General features: G+C 41.4%; 1 protein-coding gene across 2 annotated transcripts in view; it reads right to left on the bottom strand.

The window, feature by feature from the left end:
• Positions 1-19,581, bottom strand: part of LOC127570606 (doublecortin domain-containing protein 2-like) — a 131,760-nt gene that overhangs the window by 70,959 nt on the left and 41,220 nt on the right. For both annotated transcript variants that reach the window (XM_052016315.1, XM_052016314.1), the window contains one exon: positions 13,270-13,459. In XM_052016315.1, coding sequence (XP_051872275.1) covers positions 13,270-13,459 — 190 coding nt within the window. The remainder of the gene's footprint in view (positions 1-13,269; positions 13,460-19,581) is intronic.

A 19,581-nucleotide genomic window follows, 5' to 3' on the forward strand; every position in this document is an offset into this window, starting at 1 on the left:
TCATGATGCTCCTTAAAACCTACCATTTTAACCAAGTTTTCGATAACCTTTTATCTCCCTGTGGGTTCAGTGTCGGTTTTTGTTTGATCAAATCTTATGAAAGGCCATGGGACATTTTACTACATTAAGCGTGCAATATAAATACAGATTATAGCTGTTGCTGATATCCGAGAACTGAGTATAGCATGATGATTCAAGCAATGTGCATTAGATTTCACGTGAGATCACCATTCAGATCAATCAGTCCATTTGCAATTCCCCAGTAGAGCATATGCAGACACTAGTTTTGGAGAATCAATACTTAAATGGATTCAACGACCCATAGTGCATACTTATCAACCTAGAGGCAATGTCCAGCAATTCTGACGTAAACATCAATTCTAATTTTAGTGTGTGCATGCTATCTTTTTTATCATGTTTAAAGGAAGTTGTATGAAGCACCATCTAAGTTATGTTAAAAAACCTAGTAAAAGAAATCCAACCTCAGTGGAGTTATGGTACTTTATATTATTTTCCCTCCTGGTGACCGCAATTTTCTACATTGATCAGAAACTGGCTAACATAAATTCCGATGTTCATCAGTGAATTTCTGTTGTTTGGTGCTAATTGGGCAGTATCCAGGGAACAAGATGAAAATGAAAAACTGTGATGCCGGAAATCTGAAATTAAAACAGAAAATGCTGGAAACACTCAGCCTATCAGGCAGTATCGATGGAAAGAGAAACAAACATTTCAACTGAACTGGCAAAGAGAGAAGACAAAATAGTTTTAAGTTGCAGAGTGGCTGGGGGAGAAATGGATAGGACAATAGGAAGATCTCTCTCTGACAGGCTGATGTGGTATGGTGAGATGATGTTGATGAAGCCATTTGGTTGATAGATTAATGAGGGCAGTTAGAGAGAGAGAAAACACAAACAAAAGGACATGTGAAAGCTGTGAAATGCAGATCAGAGGTGTAGGAAGTGCCCAGCAAATCAGGCAGTGTCAGTGGAGAGAAAAAAAACTGAGTAAATATTACCAATGGATAACCTACAGCAAAACTGGCCAATTCTTAAAGTGAGTTACCTGAAACTGCTGAATTCACCATTAAGTCCCGAAGGCTGCAAATGCCCAGATGGAAAGTATTGTTCCTCAAGCTTATGTACAGCCTCACTGAAACACTGCAGGGATAGTGTGGGTAACCACAAACTGATATTTCAAGGTGCGGGTTGGTTTTTCATTGTCTTCACATTGACCAATTTTTCCTTCAACTTCACTTGCTCCAGGTCAAAGATATAGTTATGGGAACTTGCTTGGAACCAACTTATGCCTGCCTTTTTGTGGGATGCAGGGTACGGTCCTCATTTGATTCTTATTAGGCCCCTCCTTCAACCCTTTTTCTGGTACATTGATGATTCTATTGACGCTGCTTCCTGCATTCATATAAAACTTGAAAATTTCATTATTTTTGCTGCTAATTTCCTGCTTACTCTCACCTTCACATCGTCCATCTCTTATTCTTCCCTTACTTTTCTGCATCTCTCTGCCTTTGTTTCAAGGTTAGCAAGAAACATCCATAATAAACTCACAGATTCCCTCAGCTATCTCAACTATACTTCCTCCTACCCTGCCTCCTGTAATAACTCCATTCCATTCTCCCAGTTCCTCTGTCTCTGCTCCATTGACGAGTCTTTCCACACCGGTGTCTCTGAGATGTTTCCTTTTTAACTGTGGCTTCCCTCTACTATTGTTAATAGGGCCTCTGACCTTGTCTCCTCCATTTGCCACAACTCTGGTCTCACCCACGTATCCTCCAGGATAAAGCTCCCCTGGTCGTCACCTTCCTTCTCACCAACCTCACATTCAATGGATCATCCTTCACAATTTCTGCTACATTCAATGAGATTCCACAACCAGATACATAGTTCACTCCGCTACCCTTTCAGCATTCCTTTGCAAAACCCCATTTTGTTTTTTTTTCCATTTTCTCATCTCCAGTAACCACTGCTCCTCTCACGACAAGCTCCCATGCAACCACAGGAGGTTCACCTGCTATTTTACTTCATCTCTTCCCACCATCCAGAGACCCAATGAGTCCTTTCAGGTAAATAATGATACACTTGCAACTCTTGCAATCGAGTGCATTACATTTGGTGCTCATGATGTGGTCTCCTCTACAATGGAGATATCAAATGCAGATTGGGTGACTGCTTTGTTCAATCTGCAGGACAACCCTGAGTTTCCTGTTGTCTGCCATTTTAGTTAGCTATCCCACTGCCATTCTATCCTATCTGCATTGTTCAAACAGAGCCCAACATAAACTTGAGGAATACCACCTCCAACTTCTCTCGAACTACCTTCATTAATCTATCAGCCAGATGGCTTCAACAACAACTTATCGCCACAGCAGTCCCACCCCCACCCTATCAGGGATATTCCTCTTATCCTAGCCATTCCTTCCTCAACTTAAAATCAACATGTTTTCTCTCTTTTCCAGTTCAGCTGAAAGGGCCTTGACCTGAAGTTTTAACTTGCTTTTTCTCTTTCCATAGATACTGCCTGGCCTGCTGTGTGTTCCAGCATTTTCTGTCTTTTATAGGGAAAGGAATGTATAGACACAGTGGGGCATACAGCACAAAGCTGGATATATGGCCTCCTAATCAGCATGCAGGATCAGAAAGACTTCTGTTCTACATTATGCCCTGTGAGGTCATTCACTTATAGTCCTTGAATGTAGTATTGTGAGAATTCCCATCATCAAGACACATTGCTTAAATCAACCAAGTCAAAAGTTATGACCACAACAGAGAAACAGGAACAGAGAAAAAGCTTTGCAATAGCACATTGTGCAGCCACCGTAACACTGCCTGCAGATTGATACACACATTATATTCGGTGCTTCACCTTTCTAGTCGAGTAGCAGTTCACTTAATTATATTCTTGCAGCTCTGTCTTGTGCTAAACACAGATCTCCACTACAAGGACACACAATCCACACAGATCCTCATACCTCTGACCGTGACCAGTGTTTTGCATGAATGCCTCTCAAAGCATGAATTCTTGTGAAAATGGGGGTGGGAAGGGTGGAGGAATTAAAAATCTGTTACATCAAGCAGCCTTGCAAAAATCAAAAGAAATGATGGTGCATTTCAGCAACTTAAAACCTCACCCTACCCTCCATTAATCACTAAAATAAGTCACTTTTGACAGCTATAACCTTATTTTCACATACCTTGGAAGTTCAGCATGCCCACAGAGCATCATTTACTTCAGTTAAATCTATAACAGTATCATGCAAATCTAGGCATTACAAATCCCCTGCCATCTACACGAATTATGTTCTCAATTCCATATATATATTTACAAAAGTGAGACCTCTATTTTGCACTCAAATTTAATGAATCCATTTAATGAACTTCTTTCAGCAGTTGATATGCTGGTAGGTTAACTACTATTGTAAATTGCCCCAAGTTTATACAAGTAGCTAAACAATAAAGGGGAAAGGCGGAGGGCACGTGAGAGAGAATGAACTGCAGTTCTGCAAGAGAACAAGAAAATGGGTAATTAGATGGATAGGACTGCTCTGCTGGGAGCCAGCATGGATTTGATGGGCCAAATGGCTTTCTGTATTGTAGTAAATATTTATTTATGTTATACAAAGTAGCTGTAAGCAGAGATGGGCAGAGAAAACATTTATGGACTGGATACAAGACTGCTGCAAACAATATTTTCCTGAATGAATTAAAAAAAGTAACTACACAACCACACTAATCCTTTTAAAAAATACAATTAAAAAAGTAAGGATGAGAGGCCTCCAATATTGGTTATTTAAAGCAAGTTAAGCGATCATAATAGCACCTTAATTTATGCAGCCTGTTTTTGCTCTGAACTTTACCTTTCACTATGTTCTCATGTCCTTCAGTCATTGGTCAATCTGTAACAATGCACAGGGTTCAACATCCCCAGTCCACTTAGCATTCCACATACTTTACAGACAAAAGACCATGGTATTGCCAACCTTCCTTCTTAAATCACTCTTATAACACAAAGGGTCAGTCTTTTGTTGCATTCTTCCAGGGTTTGATTATGAGCTGAATGCAATATTCAAGGTGCAATCTGACCAGAGCAAGCTGACTTTAGACTCATACTGGCTCTTCCTGAAAACGGCAGCAATCATCACACAAATTCCCCATCCTTTGCTTTGCAATAAGAAGCCTTCAACTGTGATTATATTACATTTTATCTTTCATAATTCTAACCAGTTCCAAATGTGATGTAATCTTTCTTCAATTACTTTACTGTTTTATTAGGCTGCATTGTCCACCCTAATTAAGTAACATTTGTAAATTTGTACATTTTTAAATCCAAAATTGAAAGTTAAGAAAAGCAACTTCAGATGCTGTAAAACAGAATTGCCCAGCAGGTTATTCTGTGGAGTGTGTAACAGAGTAAACGTTTCAGGTTATAGATTCTTCATCACAATTCTTGATTGAGGGACTTTGATCTGAAATATTAATTCTGTTTCTCTCCCCACAGATTAGAATCAGGTTTATTATCACTGACATATGTTGTGAAATTTGTTGTTTTGCAACAGCAGTACAGTGCAAGACATAAAAATTACTATAACTTACAAAAAGAAATAAATAGTGCAAAAGAAGAATAACAAGGTAGTGTTCATGGATCATTGAGAAATCTGATGGCGGAGAGCAAGAAGCTGTTCCTGAAACGTTAAGTGTGGGTCTTCAGGCTCCTGCACCTACTCCCCGATTGTAGTAACGTGAAGAGGGCATGTATCAGGTGGTGAGGGTCCTTAATGAAGGATGCTGCCTTCTTGAGGCACCACCTCTTGAAGACATCCTCGATGGCGGGGGAGGTTGTGCCCATGATGGAACTGGCTGAATCTACAACCCTCTGCAACCTCTTTCGATCCTGCACATTGGAGCCTCCGTACCAGGCGGTGATGTAACCAGTCAGAATGCTCTCCATCATACATCTGTAGAAATTTGCAACTCTTTGGTAACATACCAAATCTCCTCAAACTCCTAATGAAGTAGAGCCGCTGGCATGCCTTCTTTGTGATTGCATCAATGTGTTGGGCCCAAGATAGATCCTCTGGGAAGTTGACACCCAGGGAACTTGAAGCTGCTCACCCTTTCCACCACTGACCCCTCAATGAAGACTGGTGTCTGTTCTCCCGACTTTCCCTTCCTGAAGTCCACCATCAGTTCCTTGGTCTTGCTGACACTGAGTGCGAGGTTGTTGTTGTGACACCACTCAACCAACCGATCTATCTCACTCCTCTGCATCTCCTTATCGCCATGAGATTCTGCCAACAACAGTGGTGTCATTGACGAATTTATAGATGGTGTTTGAGCTGTGCATAACCACACAATCATGAGTGTAGAGTGTAAAGCAGTGGGCTAAACACGCATCCTGGAGGTGCGCCTGTGTTGATTGTCAGCAAGGAGGAGACATGACTACTGATTCACACTGACTGTGGTCTCCCTGTAAGGAAGTCAGAGATCCAGTTGCAGAGGGAGATAGAGGCCCAGGTTTTGAAGCTTGTTTGATTAGTACTGAGGGGATGATGGTGTTGAATGCCAAGCTGTAATTGATGAACAGCAGCCTGACATATGTTTTGCTGTTGTCTAGGTGCTCCAAAGCTCAGTTGAGAGCCAGTGAGATTGCGTCCACTCTAGACCTGTTGTGAAGGTAGGCAAATTGCAGCGGGTCCAAGTCCTTGCTCAGGCAGGAGTTAATTCTAGCCATGACCAACCTCTCAAAGCACTTCATCACAGTGGATGTGAGTGTTATTGAGTGATAGTCATTGAGGCAGTTCACGCTGCTCTTCTTGGGCACCGGTATGACTGATGCCCTTTTGAAGCAGGTGGGAACCTCCGACTGCAGCAGTGAGAGGTTGGAAGTGTCCTTGAATACTTCAGCCAGTCGGTTGGAACAGATTTTCAGTACCCTGCCAGGTACACTGTCGGGGCCTGACGCCTTGCAAGAGTTCACACTCTTGAAGGATGTTCTGACATCAGCCTCTGAGACAGAGATCACAGGGTCGCCAGATGCTGTGGGGATTCACACAGGTATAGTGTTATTCTCCCTTTCAAAGCATGCTTAAAAGGCATTAAGCTCATCAGGGAGTGAAGCATCACTTCCATTTATGCTGTTAGGTTTTGCCTTATAGAAAGTAATGGCATGCAAACCCTGCCACAGCTGTCGTGCATCTGATTATGTCTCGAACTTCACATGGAATTGCCTTTTCGCTCTCATGATAGCCTTCCATAGGTCATACCGGACTTCTTGTAGGGTTCTGGATCGCCGGTCTTGAACGCCACAGATCCAGCCCTCAGCAGACTGTGAATTTCCTGGTTCATCCAGGGCTTCTGGTTTGGGAAAACAAAGTATGTTCTCAACAGCACACACTCATCCATGGAGGTCTTGATGAAGTCAGTGACAGCCATGGCATATTCATTCAGATCCGAAGATGAATCCCTGAATATGGTCCAGCCCACCAATTCAAAGCAATCCTGTAAACATTCCTCCACCTCCCTGGAGATGTGGCAGGACTTGCTAAGTAATTCTAGTTTTTAGTTAGAACCTAGATTATTTAAATAATTACATGGAGGAGGGGCAAAAATCAGTGAATTGTGAACATTCCACTAGGCAAACTATCAATTTTGCTCCACTATACCAATTCTGCTTTTTTTTAAACCAGTTATTGGTGAAAGTCTAAATATGTGTGCTTTCATCAATAGTATGCTGGCTTCGAAATTCAAGAAAGAAACACTCTGAGTCAGAGATACAACACAGAAACCGGCCCACTGAGTTCATGCCAACCATCAAGCACCCATATTTACATTAATTCTACTCTAACCCATTTATTCTTCCACATTCCCATCAACACCATCCCCCACCCACCCTACAGATCCAACCACTTTTCTAACACAAAGAGCAATTAAGTGTCCAATTAACCTACAAAGCTGCAAGTTTTTGGGGTGTGGGAGGAAACCGAAACACCCATAGGAAACCCATGCAGTCACAGGGAGAACGTACACAATCCACATAGACAGCACCGGAGGTCAAGATTGAACCTGGGTCACTGGACCTTTAAGGCAGCAGCTCTACCACTCAGCAAAGGAATTTGGTGCTCAGACAATAGGAGACCCAATTTGCACCATCTTCCTTCTCAAGGGCTGGCTTTCATTAAAAGTTCAGCATTAGCCATTGCTATTTGCAGCAAAGAACTAAAGAAGTGTTGTTCAATGAAGAGGAATACCAGTGCAACAAAAAAATAAATAAACTAAGAGTGAAAACATTGAAAACGGCTTTCAATCTAATACAGTTGCATTAGGGATGGAAGATGCATGTAGGTAGTTATTGTAAATGAATAAACCACAGATAGATGAAAATTTTCAGTCATGTTGTCACCCTGTGCTGTTCACTATGCTCACAAACTAAATGACAGCAACAGTTACCATGGATATTATCACATGCATCTTGGAGACAAGTGTGCAAGTCAGCATGGGCCAATAATAAATGGCGTCTCTTAGACAAATAGTTCCCGTGACCTTGACAATGATAGACAAAGTTATGCCTAATTAAAGTTATGCAAATTTATGAAATCTATCCTCACATATCGACAGAGCAACTGAACCACACAGATGCATCCTAGAATCTCAAGTACTGGATGAGGAAATTTAAATTCTTCTTAAAGTATGAATACTGTATTAGTGCAAGATGTGGAACAATGTTAAATGAGGATAATGAGAACTGAGCAGATGGACTGTGAAACCAGTGTTTGTTGGAGCTTTAAATGTCTTCAGCGATGGGCCAATGCTCAGTTATGTTTAAAAGACTCCCTTTGAACATATGGATAAATGAGTGTAGGATACCAAATGTAATTAAGAGAAAACTGACCTTTGTGGGACACCATCAATGCTCATCGTACATTTTAAAAACAGATTCTGTTTTACTTTCCAACCAGAATTCTTGCAGATTGGTGAACAAGGACTATCTAATTCCCATAACGTATTTGAATTTCCAGACAATTCATAAAATTAATGTAATAAAGATTCCACTTCTCAGGGTTTTAAAGCAAACAAAAACTAGTGAAATTAGCAGGAAGTTAATCCAGCTGGATTCAAAATAGACTTGGCACTAGAAAGCAGAGGTGATGATACAATCAGATCTAAAAAACATTTGCCTGCTTATGGACGAGGTGTACTAATGTAGATAAAAGTGACTACTTATGGATGTGAATAGGGTTAACAGCATGACTCATTATGGAGGTGACTGCAGACCTGCAATGGTTTTGAGTTCAAGTCTATTGGTGGGTTGGAGGATGGCATTTCTGCTGATGTTAAATTAACTGATGATATTGCTTACCAACTAGTTTACAATTTTGACACAAGGCAATCTTCCCTCAAAGTGTAAAGGAGTGTGAATTGCATTCAGACAGTACAAACTGGGGAAATAATTTCCTTTGTTCGCTGTTTTTACCAAGTAGTATAAAGCTGGAAGAAGCTGTTTACATTCATGCTCTCTTCCTTGTTCTTTTTCAAAAATAAGGTGCAAGCAGATGAATATGCTTGAAAAAATGCAAGACGGGGGAAGAAGAATGATGGGTCCAACTGCACAGACTTTTGGAGAGTAAATGTAGGCTTTATCGGTCTTCTGCTCCATGAAAGCACTTTGCCCCCTTCTCTCCTCAGCACAGCTTCATACCTTTGCAAAGGATTTGATCTGTGGCCTTACTAGTAAGTTTAGATCTTGAGAAAAATACAATACATTTTTAAAACTTCATAATATTGTAAATATTTGTATTTACATGTATAAAATATATTCACATAGACTGAATTAACCGTGACCACAAATACCTTGATTGATGACTCATTTCTTTTGTGAGCAGCAAAATACTACATTGAGTACTCTGCATCCATCTATCCATAAATATCACGGAAGTCTTACCACCATCACTGAGCATTGGCCCAATATGTTTAATTCCTATTGCCTTCCTTGAAGAAAGTGCAAGTCCTTTTGGCAGGCACAATATGTGAATGGGTTTCCTGTGGCAAGATCCCAGCAAATTCCAATAGTCACCACAAAGAGGTGTCCAGGAGCTCCCACAACTACAGTCAGTAGTAGTAATTATCTGACAGGTTCTGCTCCACACACCCTCCTCCTTCCCACATCCTGCCGAGGCAAACTAGCATCCAACTAAACACACAAGGAGTAGGGCACTCAATGAATGAAGATACCATGCTCCTCTGTCAATTAAGAGCAGAGTTCTTTCACCTTTTCCTAGTACTTTTACTTTAGGTCTTTTCTTCCCATCCCTCCCCAACACCAAGATTGTTTACAATATAATTGTAACCTGACACAACAATCTACCCAACCTTACAGGAGCAGAACTTACATAATTATTGTGGTTTATTCACACAGCAGAGAGAATCAAACATGAAAGCTGCTCCAGAGTCAGCTGTGCAACGTCACAATGGCATCCCACTGACACCCGATCTCACCTCCCCAGCTGCTTTCACTTCACCACATGAGTGCAAACAACCTCAACCATTAATGGGAAGGTTGCTTTCGGGGGACAGCGATACAATGCACCCACCACCTGCCCTGGCCATCTCTGCAACTGAACTGAGAGATCAGAAGGGAGTGATCCAGTGAGTTTGTAAATAGAGTTAAACAGGGGTTTAACTCTTTTTACAGTGGGTTTGTAAATAGAGTGAAACAGAGAGAAAAAAGATTAAGTATTGGTATCAGTATTAGTTTATTATTGCCAATGAACTGAGATACACCGAAAAGCTTTTGTTTGCGTGCCATCCAGGCAGATCATTCCATAAATAAGTACATTGTTTGAGTAAAAAGGAAAACAGAATGCAGAACATAGTGTTACAGTTACAGAGAAAATGCAGTGCAGGTAGACAAATAAAGTGCAAGGGCCATGACAAGGTAGATTGGGAGATCAAGAGTTCATCTTTTAGCGTATGAGGAAAGAAAGCTGAATGTTTAAGTCAATCCAGACATTTTAACCTCTGGTCAATCATTATCAGTCTGACATTTTCAACAACCTGCAGAGGTACAATTCCTGTTGTCTCCAGTACATACAACAGTTTCTCACTGCCATCTGCAGTCAACATTCTGAATTACATCTTTAAGGAGGCCATAATAAGAATTTTATACTGCAGAAGACCATTCTGCCCATGATGACTCAGCATTCAAACACTTTTCCCTGCTCTTTCTCCACATGTTCGCAATTGTTTTCTCATATATACCTACCTCTTCTTTTTATGAAGTCCACTCCTATGGTGTTTCTGGTAGGACATTGTGGCTTGGAGAGTTTTTTGTGCCTGGAAACATCCACTAAAATGGCACTGCAAGGAGGATGAGCCCCACTGTCCTGGTCCAATTAACACATAGCAATTAACACGTTACATCCGGTAATTAGGAAACGCTGATTGTGGTGCTTTACCATCAGTACACACTAAGTGTGAGTAATTTCAGGATTCTTGGTCACATGCTGACACTAAGTGATATCATGTCTGCACCTAGTAAAGGGAAGGTGACCACTAAATTCAACCACTCCAGGAAGTCTTTGGACAGCCAGTGGCCATTGACGCTGGCACTGGCAGAAAAGGAATGGAAACAAACATGCCACTTCACTCGTGGTGACCTCAGGACCTGGATGGAAGAGGTACTATATGAGAGAGACTCTGTACTCTTAGGGAGACCACGAAAGGACCAAAGGCTGTAGAGAACTGGCTTTGAAAATAGGTGTCCAAGATTCTACAATGATCTGATGATCCCCTTGCCTCAAGAGGTTTAATTACATCAGTTACACACAAAACGCTGGAGGAACTCAGTGGGTCAGGCAGCATCTATGGAGGGAAATGGCCAGTCAGCGTTTCAGTTCAAGACCCTATGCTGCCTGACCCGCTGAGTTCCTCCAGCATTTTGTGTGTTGCTCTAGATTCCAGCATCTGCAGTCTCTTGTGTCTCCTTTTAATTACCTCAGTTGCCTGGTTCAAAGTTAGTGGAAATAGCAAAAACAAAAGCACGGGTAGGCACGTAGCAACATTCCAACACTCGCATACATTGCACAGCTTGACACACACTCTCCCTCACCAACACATCTTTCCCTCCTGCAGGGAAAGATTTCATAACAGCACAGGACTCAGCAGTGGACTGATGGCAAACCCTCCAGTACCCATAGGGTCAGGCACTTGGGGGAAAGAGTGCTGGTGATGATGGGCTTGGCTGCCATGGTGGCCAGCAGTGGATCAAAGATCACTGAGGATAACACTATTCCTACATTTGACCCTTCTCCTCAATTCCCAGTGCCCTCATCCCTCAATCTCTTCTGCCATAACACATGGGTGGCTCAAACCTGCCCATCTTAACCTCCATCCTACTTGCACCGTAGCCATAACTTTGTGCCTTTCCCCCAATAACCAGACCAGGACTCCTGTCATTGCCTTTGGCAGATTCTGACTCTTGGTGGACATTGGAGAACAGAGCAGAGGCGGGATTTGCACGCGGTGAACGCCGAGACAGATAAACTGCAGCCAGCTCCAGGGGATAGAGTGGTTCATGTGCAATATGAAGATCCAGATAAGTTAAGCAGCATCCTACAAAGACTGTTGAGTAGGGACGCAGAGATGTTTGGGGTATAATCCGGCCAGCTGTATGAGTGTGAGGAAACTCAGCTTCACCCTCACAAAGAATTTTGTGGGGAGTCTGGAGCCCACTGTCTCCAGTGCGGGAATGTGACCAGCTCCTCGTCATCACCATAGAACCATAGAACAACACAGCACAATACAGGCCCTCGGCCCACCATGTTGTGCCGACCTTCAAACCACAGCTAAGACTATCTAACCCCTTCCTCCCACACACCCCTTTATCTTAAATTCATGGATCCAACCACCAAGCAGCATCTTTCGACAGGGTCACAGCTTCCGCTGCAGCACAAGCAGGAACCACCCACTGTAAGCTCTGACTTGTGCAAGAGCAGGCTGATACTGCCTTGGCTCTGGTGCCAGAATGAGAGGGCCATCATGGCGCACTGACTGCTTGGCCAGCTGATGGCCTGGTCTGGGGGAATGGGGAGAACAAATTGGCCAAATTGGCCAGCTTCCTCCAAGGTGACAGCACTCATACTCCCAGCACTTCTGTGCCCTCACACTTGCCTGTCACCCTGACTGCTTCCAGGCAGTGCAGTCTGAAGCAAGGACTAATAGTAGGTGGTTCTAAGCATCAGGAATAGGACCTACCCAGGTAGGTCATCTTTAAATTATGCTTAAGAGTTCTGTGACTGCACAAGTGGTAAATATCATCCGAATTGTACAAAAGTGGCATCATAATTGCAAGCTCTTGGATGCCATTGTGCATGTGCAGAGGAAAACAGAGGAATATGGACATTCTGTAGGTAGGAGGGAATAGATATGTTAGCGCAACATTGTGGGCTAAAGGGCCTGTTCTGTGTTGTACTGTTCTATGTCCTATGATCTATGTCTGGGCACCTCAAGTGTAAGCACTGAGGAAGTAGAACCAATTGGGGGTCATTCATCAAAGATCCAAAGTATCATAACACCCAGGTCACATGGTGGAATTTATTGGCTGTGATTTTTAAGAAGGGAATTCCAGAGGCTGGGTTCAAGATGAAGCAAGGCCCCTCTGCCAATAGTGGGAGCGGAGAGTCCAGAGAAAGCAAGATAAGAAAGTCATCTCCCCTTCTGAACTCTAGAACTTGTGGAATATCTTTAACCACTATTCATTGCACATGCCTGGTCACAGAGCGAATAACACCAACAACCATAAAATGAGAACCGCTTGAAGAGAAAATGCAAACAATATTCAAAAAATGAGAACGCATGATCAAGAAGAACACAAAGTGATTGTCAGATGCAACCTATTAACTTCCCCCAAATGCACAAATAAATTTCAATAATTGCAACTTGTTTTTTTTGTTCTAATTGTGTTCTTTCTTGTATAATTTATGTTTTTCTTGTGAATGTTGTGTCTCTAATGCAATGTGCCTATGATGCTGCTGCAAGTAAGTTTTTTATTGCACCTGTGCATGCACGTGCTTGTGCATATGACAATAAACTCGACTTCGACTGCATTAGCTTCTGACAGTTTCTAATTTATTGATTGTTTGGTGATACCAAATGTGAATATTTGAGTCATGATAGTACAGGTCAAATTCTTTACAGCCCCTGAGAGAGGAGGCATACTTCAAACACTGCAAGCATCTTATCAGAGAAAGCAACTCACCATTTTCAGGACTGAGCTTTGGGCTTCCACTGCCATTCTTGTCAGGCTTCACTTTGATGGGTTTTGCATGGAACACCGATTCTTCCTTGGCTAAAACTTGTTCCTTCTTTCCTTTCCTCTTTGGGGATTCTGACAGGGTCAGTGGATATACTTCACTTTCGGTCCCTGTGGAACGGATTTGCCGATCTCCCTGTTAATTCAATAAATCCAGGTGATTAGTTGCACTAATTGTTGCAAAGGAATTTCTATTCATTTTGACATCAATTATTAAAGCTCTTTATACCTGGCTAGAATGACTGTACAAGGTGCTGTCTCTCTCCAAACAAAATACTGAAGCTGCATGTTTCTTTTTTGGAACAGCGGTATTTTTCATAGTGGGAATACATCCCCCAGCACCTTGACCCCTGCACCGCACCCACCAACCTAGACATGACAAGCCCTTTCCATTTCAAGTACATTTAATCCAAAATGCCAAAGGCCAGCATTTTAAAATCATTTGAACTCACTAAACCATCACTTAGTTTGGCTTGTCAGTTTCCACAATAGTTTGGGGATAAAACATATGGGTATTAAAAACAAATAACTTGTTCGGGAACATACCTGCCTTCACAGTTCACAGCTCATTAAAAAAAACCTAGTGGATCCAATTTCGATATTTTCTGGACCAATAACCTAGAGGTCCAGTAAAGGCTCACTTTTTAAATAGCATTAAGGTAAATTCTGCAGTGTGCTTGTGATAAACTATTGGTCTCAATAACTAGCAGCTCAGAAAGCCTTGGCTGAAACTTCATCTGCCCTAATAGATTAAATTTAAGAAAAGTAATCCCCTTTCATTTTGCTTGGTTTTATTCCTTTCCTCCTATTTAACATTGTTGGTAAATAAACTTGCAAACTATTATTTTATTATGCAATAGTAAAAGTAAATATCAAAAACTTTAACTCTCAAAAATTCCTTTTATACTTAACTTATATTTAAGTGAGGAAATATGCCACTTTACATAATAGCTTTTTGTCCATCCATAACTTGAAATCAGGCCTTTCTAAAATAATGGGAGTGATACAGCCAGAATGTTAATACCTAATAACTTTAACAAACCTGGAAGACAGAGAGAAATACAGAGTGAGGTGAAGTAAGGTATGTTGGTTAATAAGTAAATAAAGTATGTTGGTTAAAATTTTCCCAAAGCATTACTTGTGATTGCACAAGCAAACTGAATGCTCCCAGGGACCCATACCAGCATCTTCATTTGCCAGCTTTACTAACTAACTCCAATCATTCTCACTCAGTGATCTTAAAGGGCAAAAAAATTCGCACCACCATAAACTATGCTCGGTGAACCCGATCTCTGCTTTGAAGACGACTTGACACCTTTCTCCTTCACTGGGTTTTTAACCACCTGTCTTAATGTACATCTTTCAATGTGACTGGATGTCACATTTTGTCTGATAACACTCGTGAAGCACATTGGGACGTTTTCTTACATTCAAGCTACTAAATAAATGCAAGCCGTTATTCTTGCTGATAAAAACGATATGTCCTATTCAGCAAGTGCCTTCTTACATACTTTGTTAATCAACAGGTTTCATAGAAGACAGTTGTTGTCCCTTTCATAAACCTGTAAACAAAATGTGATGTGGATCGTGCAAAACTTATACTGAACTGTTACTGTTACATTGGCACTTTAAAACTGCTGGTCAGAATCCTAGCTTGTGCAATTTCATCTTGTGTGTGTAATAACTAGAGAAATAGGAGTGTGAGTAGTCTTTAGATATTGGAAATAAAATGTTAGTTATTGGGAATGGCAGAATTCATGGACTCACAGTAAATTTTCCAGATAACTGTTATCCAGGGAGCAATGCCAATTTCATACCTGGCTGTCAAGCCATGCAAATCATCACTGAGGACATGCTCCACACAAAACAATTATTTATCACCTATTGCATAGGAGTAGATCACTATGGGCCTTGACTTTAATCACCCCAATATCATACCTGCGTGTAGCCATCCAACTGTTTGATGCTGTAACTTTAAAGATCTCCCTAAGATGTGACGGGTCTTCTTCCTCGCAGACCCCATACCCATGCCTATGCTGCTCTAGACTCCATTGCTCCAGTGGCCTTCTGGTTGCCTCTGCCAACTAAACATCCTATGAACCTTGGCTCATCAAAAGAATCCATAAAAAGCTGACCTACACATACTTCCATAAAAGCCGTAGATTTATTATTTGCATGCTTTATCTATCTCAATTAATACCCCTGGTATGGGTACTGTTGGCAAGATCAGTAGTTATTCCCACCCCGACTTGACAAAATCATTTGATACAATAATAGAATTTGTTGCACTGCTCCAAAGTACAGTCTTTAGTCAGCCACATTGGCCTAAGATAGAAGTCGCCAACAGACCAGACCGGACAAGGGCAGCAGGCCTAAAAGACATAAACGCACCAGTCACATTTTTACAAAAAAATAATAGCTTCAGGGTCACTCTTAGAAGTGTCAGCATTTTATTTCCAGATTACCTGTGTTTTTTTATGTATTCAAATTCATATTCCATCATGATCGAATATGAATTCTCAATCTTGGAATACCAGTTGGTCCGATGCTGCTCTGAGCATAAGGGTCCTGTGTTTGAATAGGGCATGCTCACACCTTTAGGGGATGACTGGTTTACAATTCTTGATTCTCAAGTAGTTAAGGGTCTTGTACTTCATACAGCCATATGAAGCCAAATTGCCATGAATGGCATGTGTATCCAGACTCTGTTTCCAAAAGCCTTGCACACAAAACACCTCAAAAATAAAAACTAACCTAACTGCTTCATTAAACAAGTTTTGCCCGATTCTTGTGCCCTGAACTGAACAAAAAGAAAGCAGGCTCTATCTTCATTCTAACCACCTTGAGTATAGAAAGAAATTTCTGTATTTTTCACATTCCCATCGTCATATAAAAAAGAATTAGATTAGAGAGGCACTAAGTGGAATCCTTGCTGAGCCAGAACTCCATACAGACTAGTGCTGGTAAGGCTCGCTTTGGATCATCGTAGGCAAATCTGAACTGCTGAAAGTTTATGCAGAATGGTTTATGAAGCCAGTAGCATTACTTTATGAATTATTAAATTGATTTGAAATAATTCTCCAGTTAAAAAACTCACTGACCCAAAGAATTAAAAAGGGATTTTACAAAGAACCTGCAAGATAGAGGAAGCCATGATTTAATTCTTCAACCACTGAGCTACAGAACTGAAAATTCACACTCAACAGAAGTACATCCTCCTGTATGCTCCTAACAATGAAGCCTTACATTTGGAATGAAAGATGAAACACTTGCTTAAATTAACTGAAAACAAACACATAAATTATATTTGGTGAGTTGCAAACTCACGCTCCTAATGGATCTTTTTACTGATATGCAGTTCAGTTTTTTCCAGCATACCTCACAAAATATTTGGATTGGATTTTTGAACTCTGGGAGTAATCAATTGCATAGCAAATTCTCTCAATTTTTGTGACTGTATCACTAACTTTTTATCATCACAGGAGTCACCTAATTGCAGTTGAACAGGAGACTGACCACCTCTTCTCCACCCATAACTCCTCGGTTCTATTAATAGAAGTCAGCCCCTTGCCACTTGAATAAATGGAACACAGGAATAAAGGGATCTGGGCAAACAGACATAAGCAGTGAAAATATATAAACCTGCCGATGCTGGAAATCTGAAGTAAAAATGTATAATACTGGAGATACTCAGCAGGTCAAGCAACATCTATGGAGAAAGGAATAGAGTTTGCAGGGCGCTCATCCATATGTTGTCAGATCATAGGCTTTCTGATGGCAGGTACACTTCATAAGTCTGGAAAGGTTAGTTGGAACTTTGAGGAGTGGGTGGGGTTTGCCATTGGTGGTGGACGTGGAGTGGGGGGGCAGGGGAGGTAAGTAACTTAATTAAAGGGACCTAGCTGAGGCGAGATACCAGAATACGTGAGATTAGCTAACGTTGTTACTTTGCCTAAGAAGGGAAGCAGAGATAAGCCAGGTAACTATAGGCCAGTGAGCCTTATGTCAATGGTAGGGAAGTTACTGGAGAAAATTCTGAATGATAGGCCTGAGGTACATTTGGAAAGGCAAAGGCTTATCAGATATAGTCAGCATGGCTTTGTGTGAGGGAAATGCTATCTCACTAATCTGAGATTTTTCACGAGGTAACTAAGAGGATTGATGAAGGCAGGGCAGAAGACATTTTCTCTATGGACTTTAGTAAGGCAGTTGACAAGGTCATGCATAGCAGTCTGGTCCAGAAGCTTAAAGCATATGGGATTCAAGGTGAGCTGGCTTGGAGTTGGAGTTGCAATTGCAATGAACAGAATGCTTGCTGGCTCTCAGAGCACACCCATCAGTTCCATTTTCCTACTTCCTTCCTGATGACCTACTTTCTCACATGCCCATCAACTCCCCCCTCCTCCTGTATTTCCTGCCACTCAGCTACTCAATGGGCAATTTACACTAGTCAATTAACCTATCAGCATGTCTTTGCGATGTGCAAGGAAACTGAACATCCAAAGGAAACCCATACAGTTGCAAGGAAAATATGCAGCTCAACACAAACAGCAATCAATGTCAGGATCTAACCCCAGTTTCTGTAGCACTAGCTACTGCACCACTGTGCCATCCCTGTGCCTAATGAATCTCCTCTTAAGTCACATAGCAATCAGTTAAATGCAAACATGAAAGAGCATCATACTTTACAGTTCAAAAGGTAAAGATGACTAACTGTAAGAAAATGTTCACTCCAGGAAAAGTGCATTTTCAATAATGTGGCTCAGGAATAAACAGCACCACCTTACTGAATTTTTATTACATAAAGGAAGGGAGTTGAGATGGCCCTTTTTTGCCACATTAACAATTTTGATCTCATTACTGATTTTATCAGTACCAGTTACCCTACCAAACAGTGCATTATTTCAACACAGCTTTGATTACTATTCATTCTTAGGAACAGGTTCACCTTCCAAGTCTGTCTCTTACAGCCTGTAGTACAATAAGATAGCAGCTATGGTTATTGGTTCAAGTCCCTACACAGTGTATTGTTTGGTTGAGGAGTTACATGGATACTCTGTCACCTTTATAAAGTGCATAGAGAAAATTCATGTCCCCATTTAAAAGAGGTTCTCTCTAGTGTTCTGGTCAATATTTATCCCTGAAATATCATCTCCAAAATAGGTCATGAACTGCACACCGACGATGGGACATACTTGTGCAGGAATTGTCTACCATTTTGCCAGTGTTGCAATAGTGTCTACATTACAAAAATACTTCAAGGCTTCCCAAGGCTGTGAAAATTGCTATTTGAATGCAAGTTCTTTCTTTATTTCACTGCAAGTATATCCACAAATTGTTTTCCCAACCTCAATCCGCTTATCTTCTAACTGCAGATCCCACTTCTTTATTCATTCACTTTGTCAGAAACTATCCTTAGAAACTATATCCTTGCAGGCAACTGGAAAACATTACCTAAGCACTGATTACTCATGATAAAACATTATGGGGGTTAAGGATCGTATTATCATGTCTGACATAAATAAAATGAAGCCCTGGCTAGGAATGGTGATGAATGACAATGAGGGGTGAGAGTGATTAATGAGGGAAGCCCAACAATATACAACTAGAAAATTTGCTCATTAATCAAGACAGCCTCAGAATTTGTGCAATTGCCCTGATTAACCCATTCCATGCAGGACCAACTTGCCAATGTTTGTAGAATCCAAACGCTTACATGCCTTTGACATTGCTCCTGTGATTATATTGCAAAGGACCCCACCTCTCCACTTTTAAGTCTGCCCTTCACCACCAGCTCCTGCATCAAATATGTCTCATGCATCAACTTATCCACAACATGCACCAACTTATCCACAACATGCACCACGTCGTCCTCCAAGCTGACTGGAGCCAGTCCCATCAGCAAGGGACAGATGAGAATCAGTGGAAAGTTTGTTGGAGCTTGGGGGGATTGTAGAAGGAGGAGAGCAGAACGTCAAGTGTGTATTGGTTTGTTGTTGCAGGTGGAAGGAGAGAGGTGGAGAAAGATGACTGCTGATGTGAGCCAAGTAATACAAAGGAGTGGACAGAGGAGGTAAGGCAGGACTGACAGTAAGGAAGGAGAAATGGTTGCCAATATTAACAAAGCAAGAACGTAGAAGGGGAAAAGACTGGCAACGTAAACAGGATGGGGGAACAATGGACATAACAGAATACTGGTGACACAAAATGGCAACAAAACTGGGACAAGGTTGGATAATGTGCCCAAGTCTCAGTGTG

The sequence above is a fragment of the Pristis pectinata genome, chromosome 5 (genome assembly GCF_009764475.1).
Source record: "Pristis pectinata isolate sPriPec2 chromosome 5, sPriPec2.1.pri, whole genome shotgun sequence".
In the NCBI taxonomy this organism is placed as follows: domain Eukaryota; kingdom Metazoa; phylum Chordata; class Chondrichthyes; order Rhinopristiformes; family Pristidae; genus Pristis; species Pristis pectinata.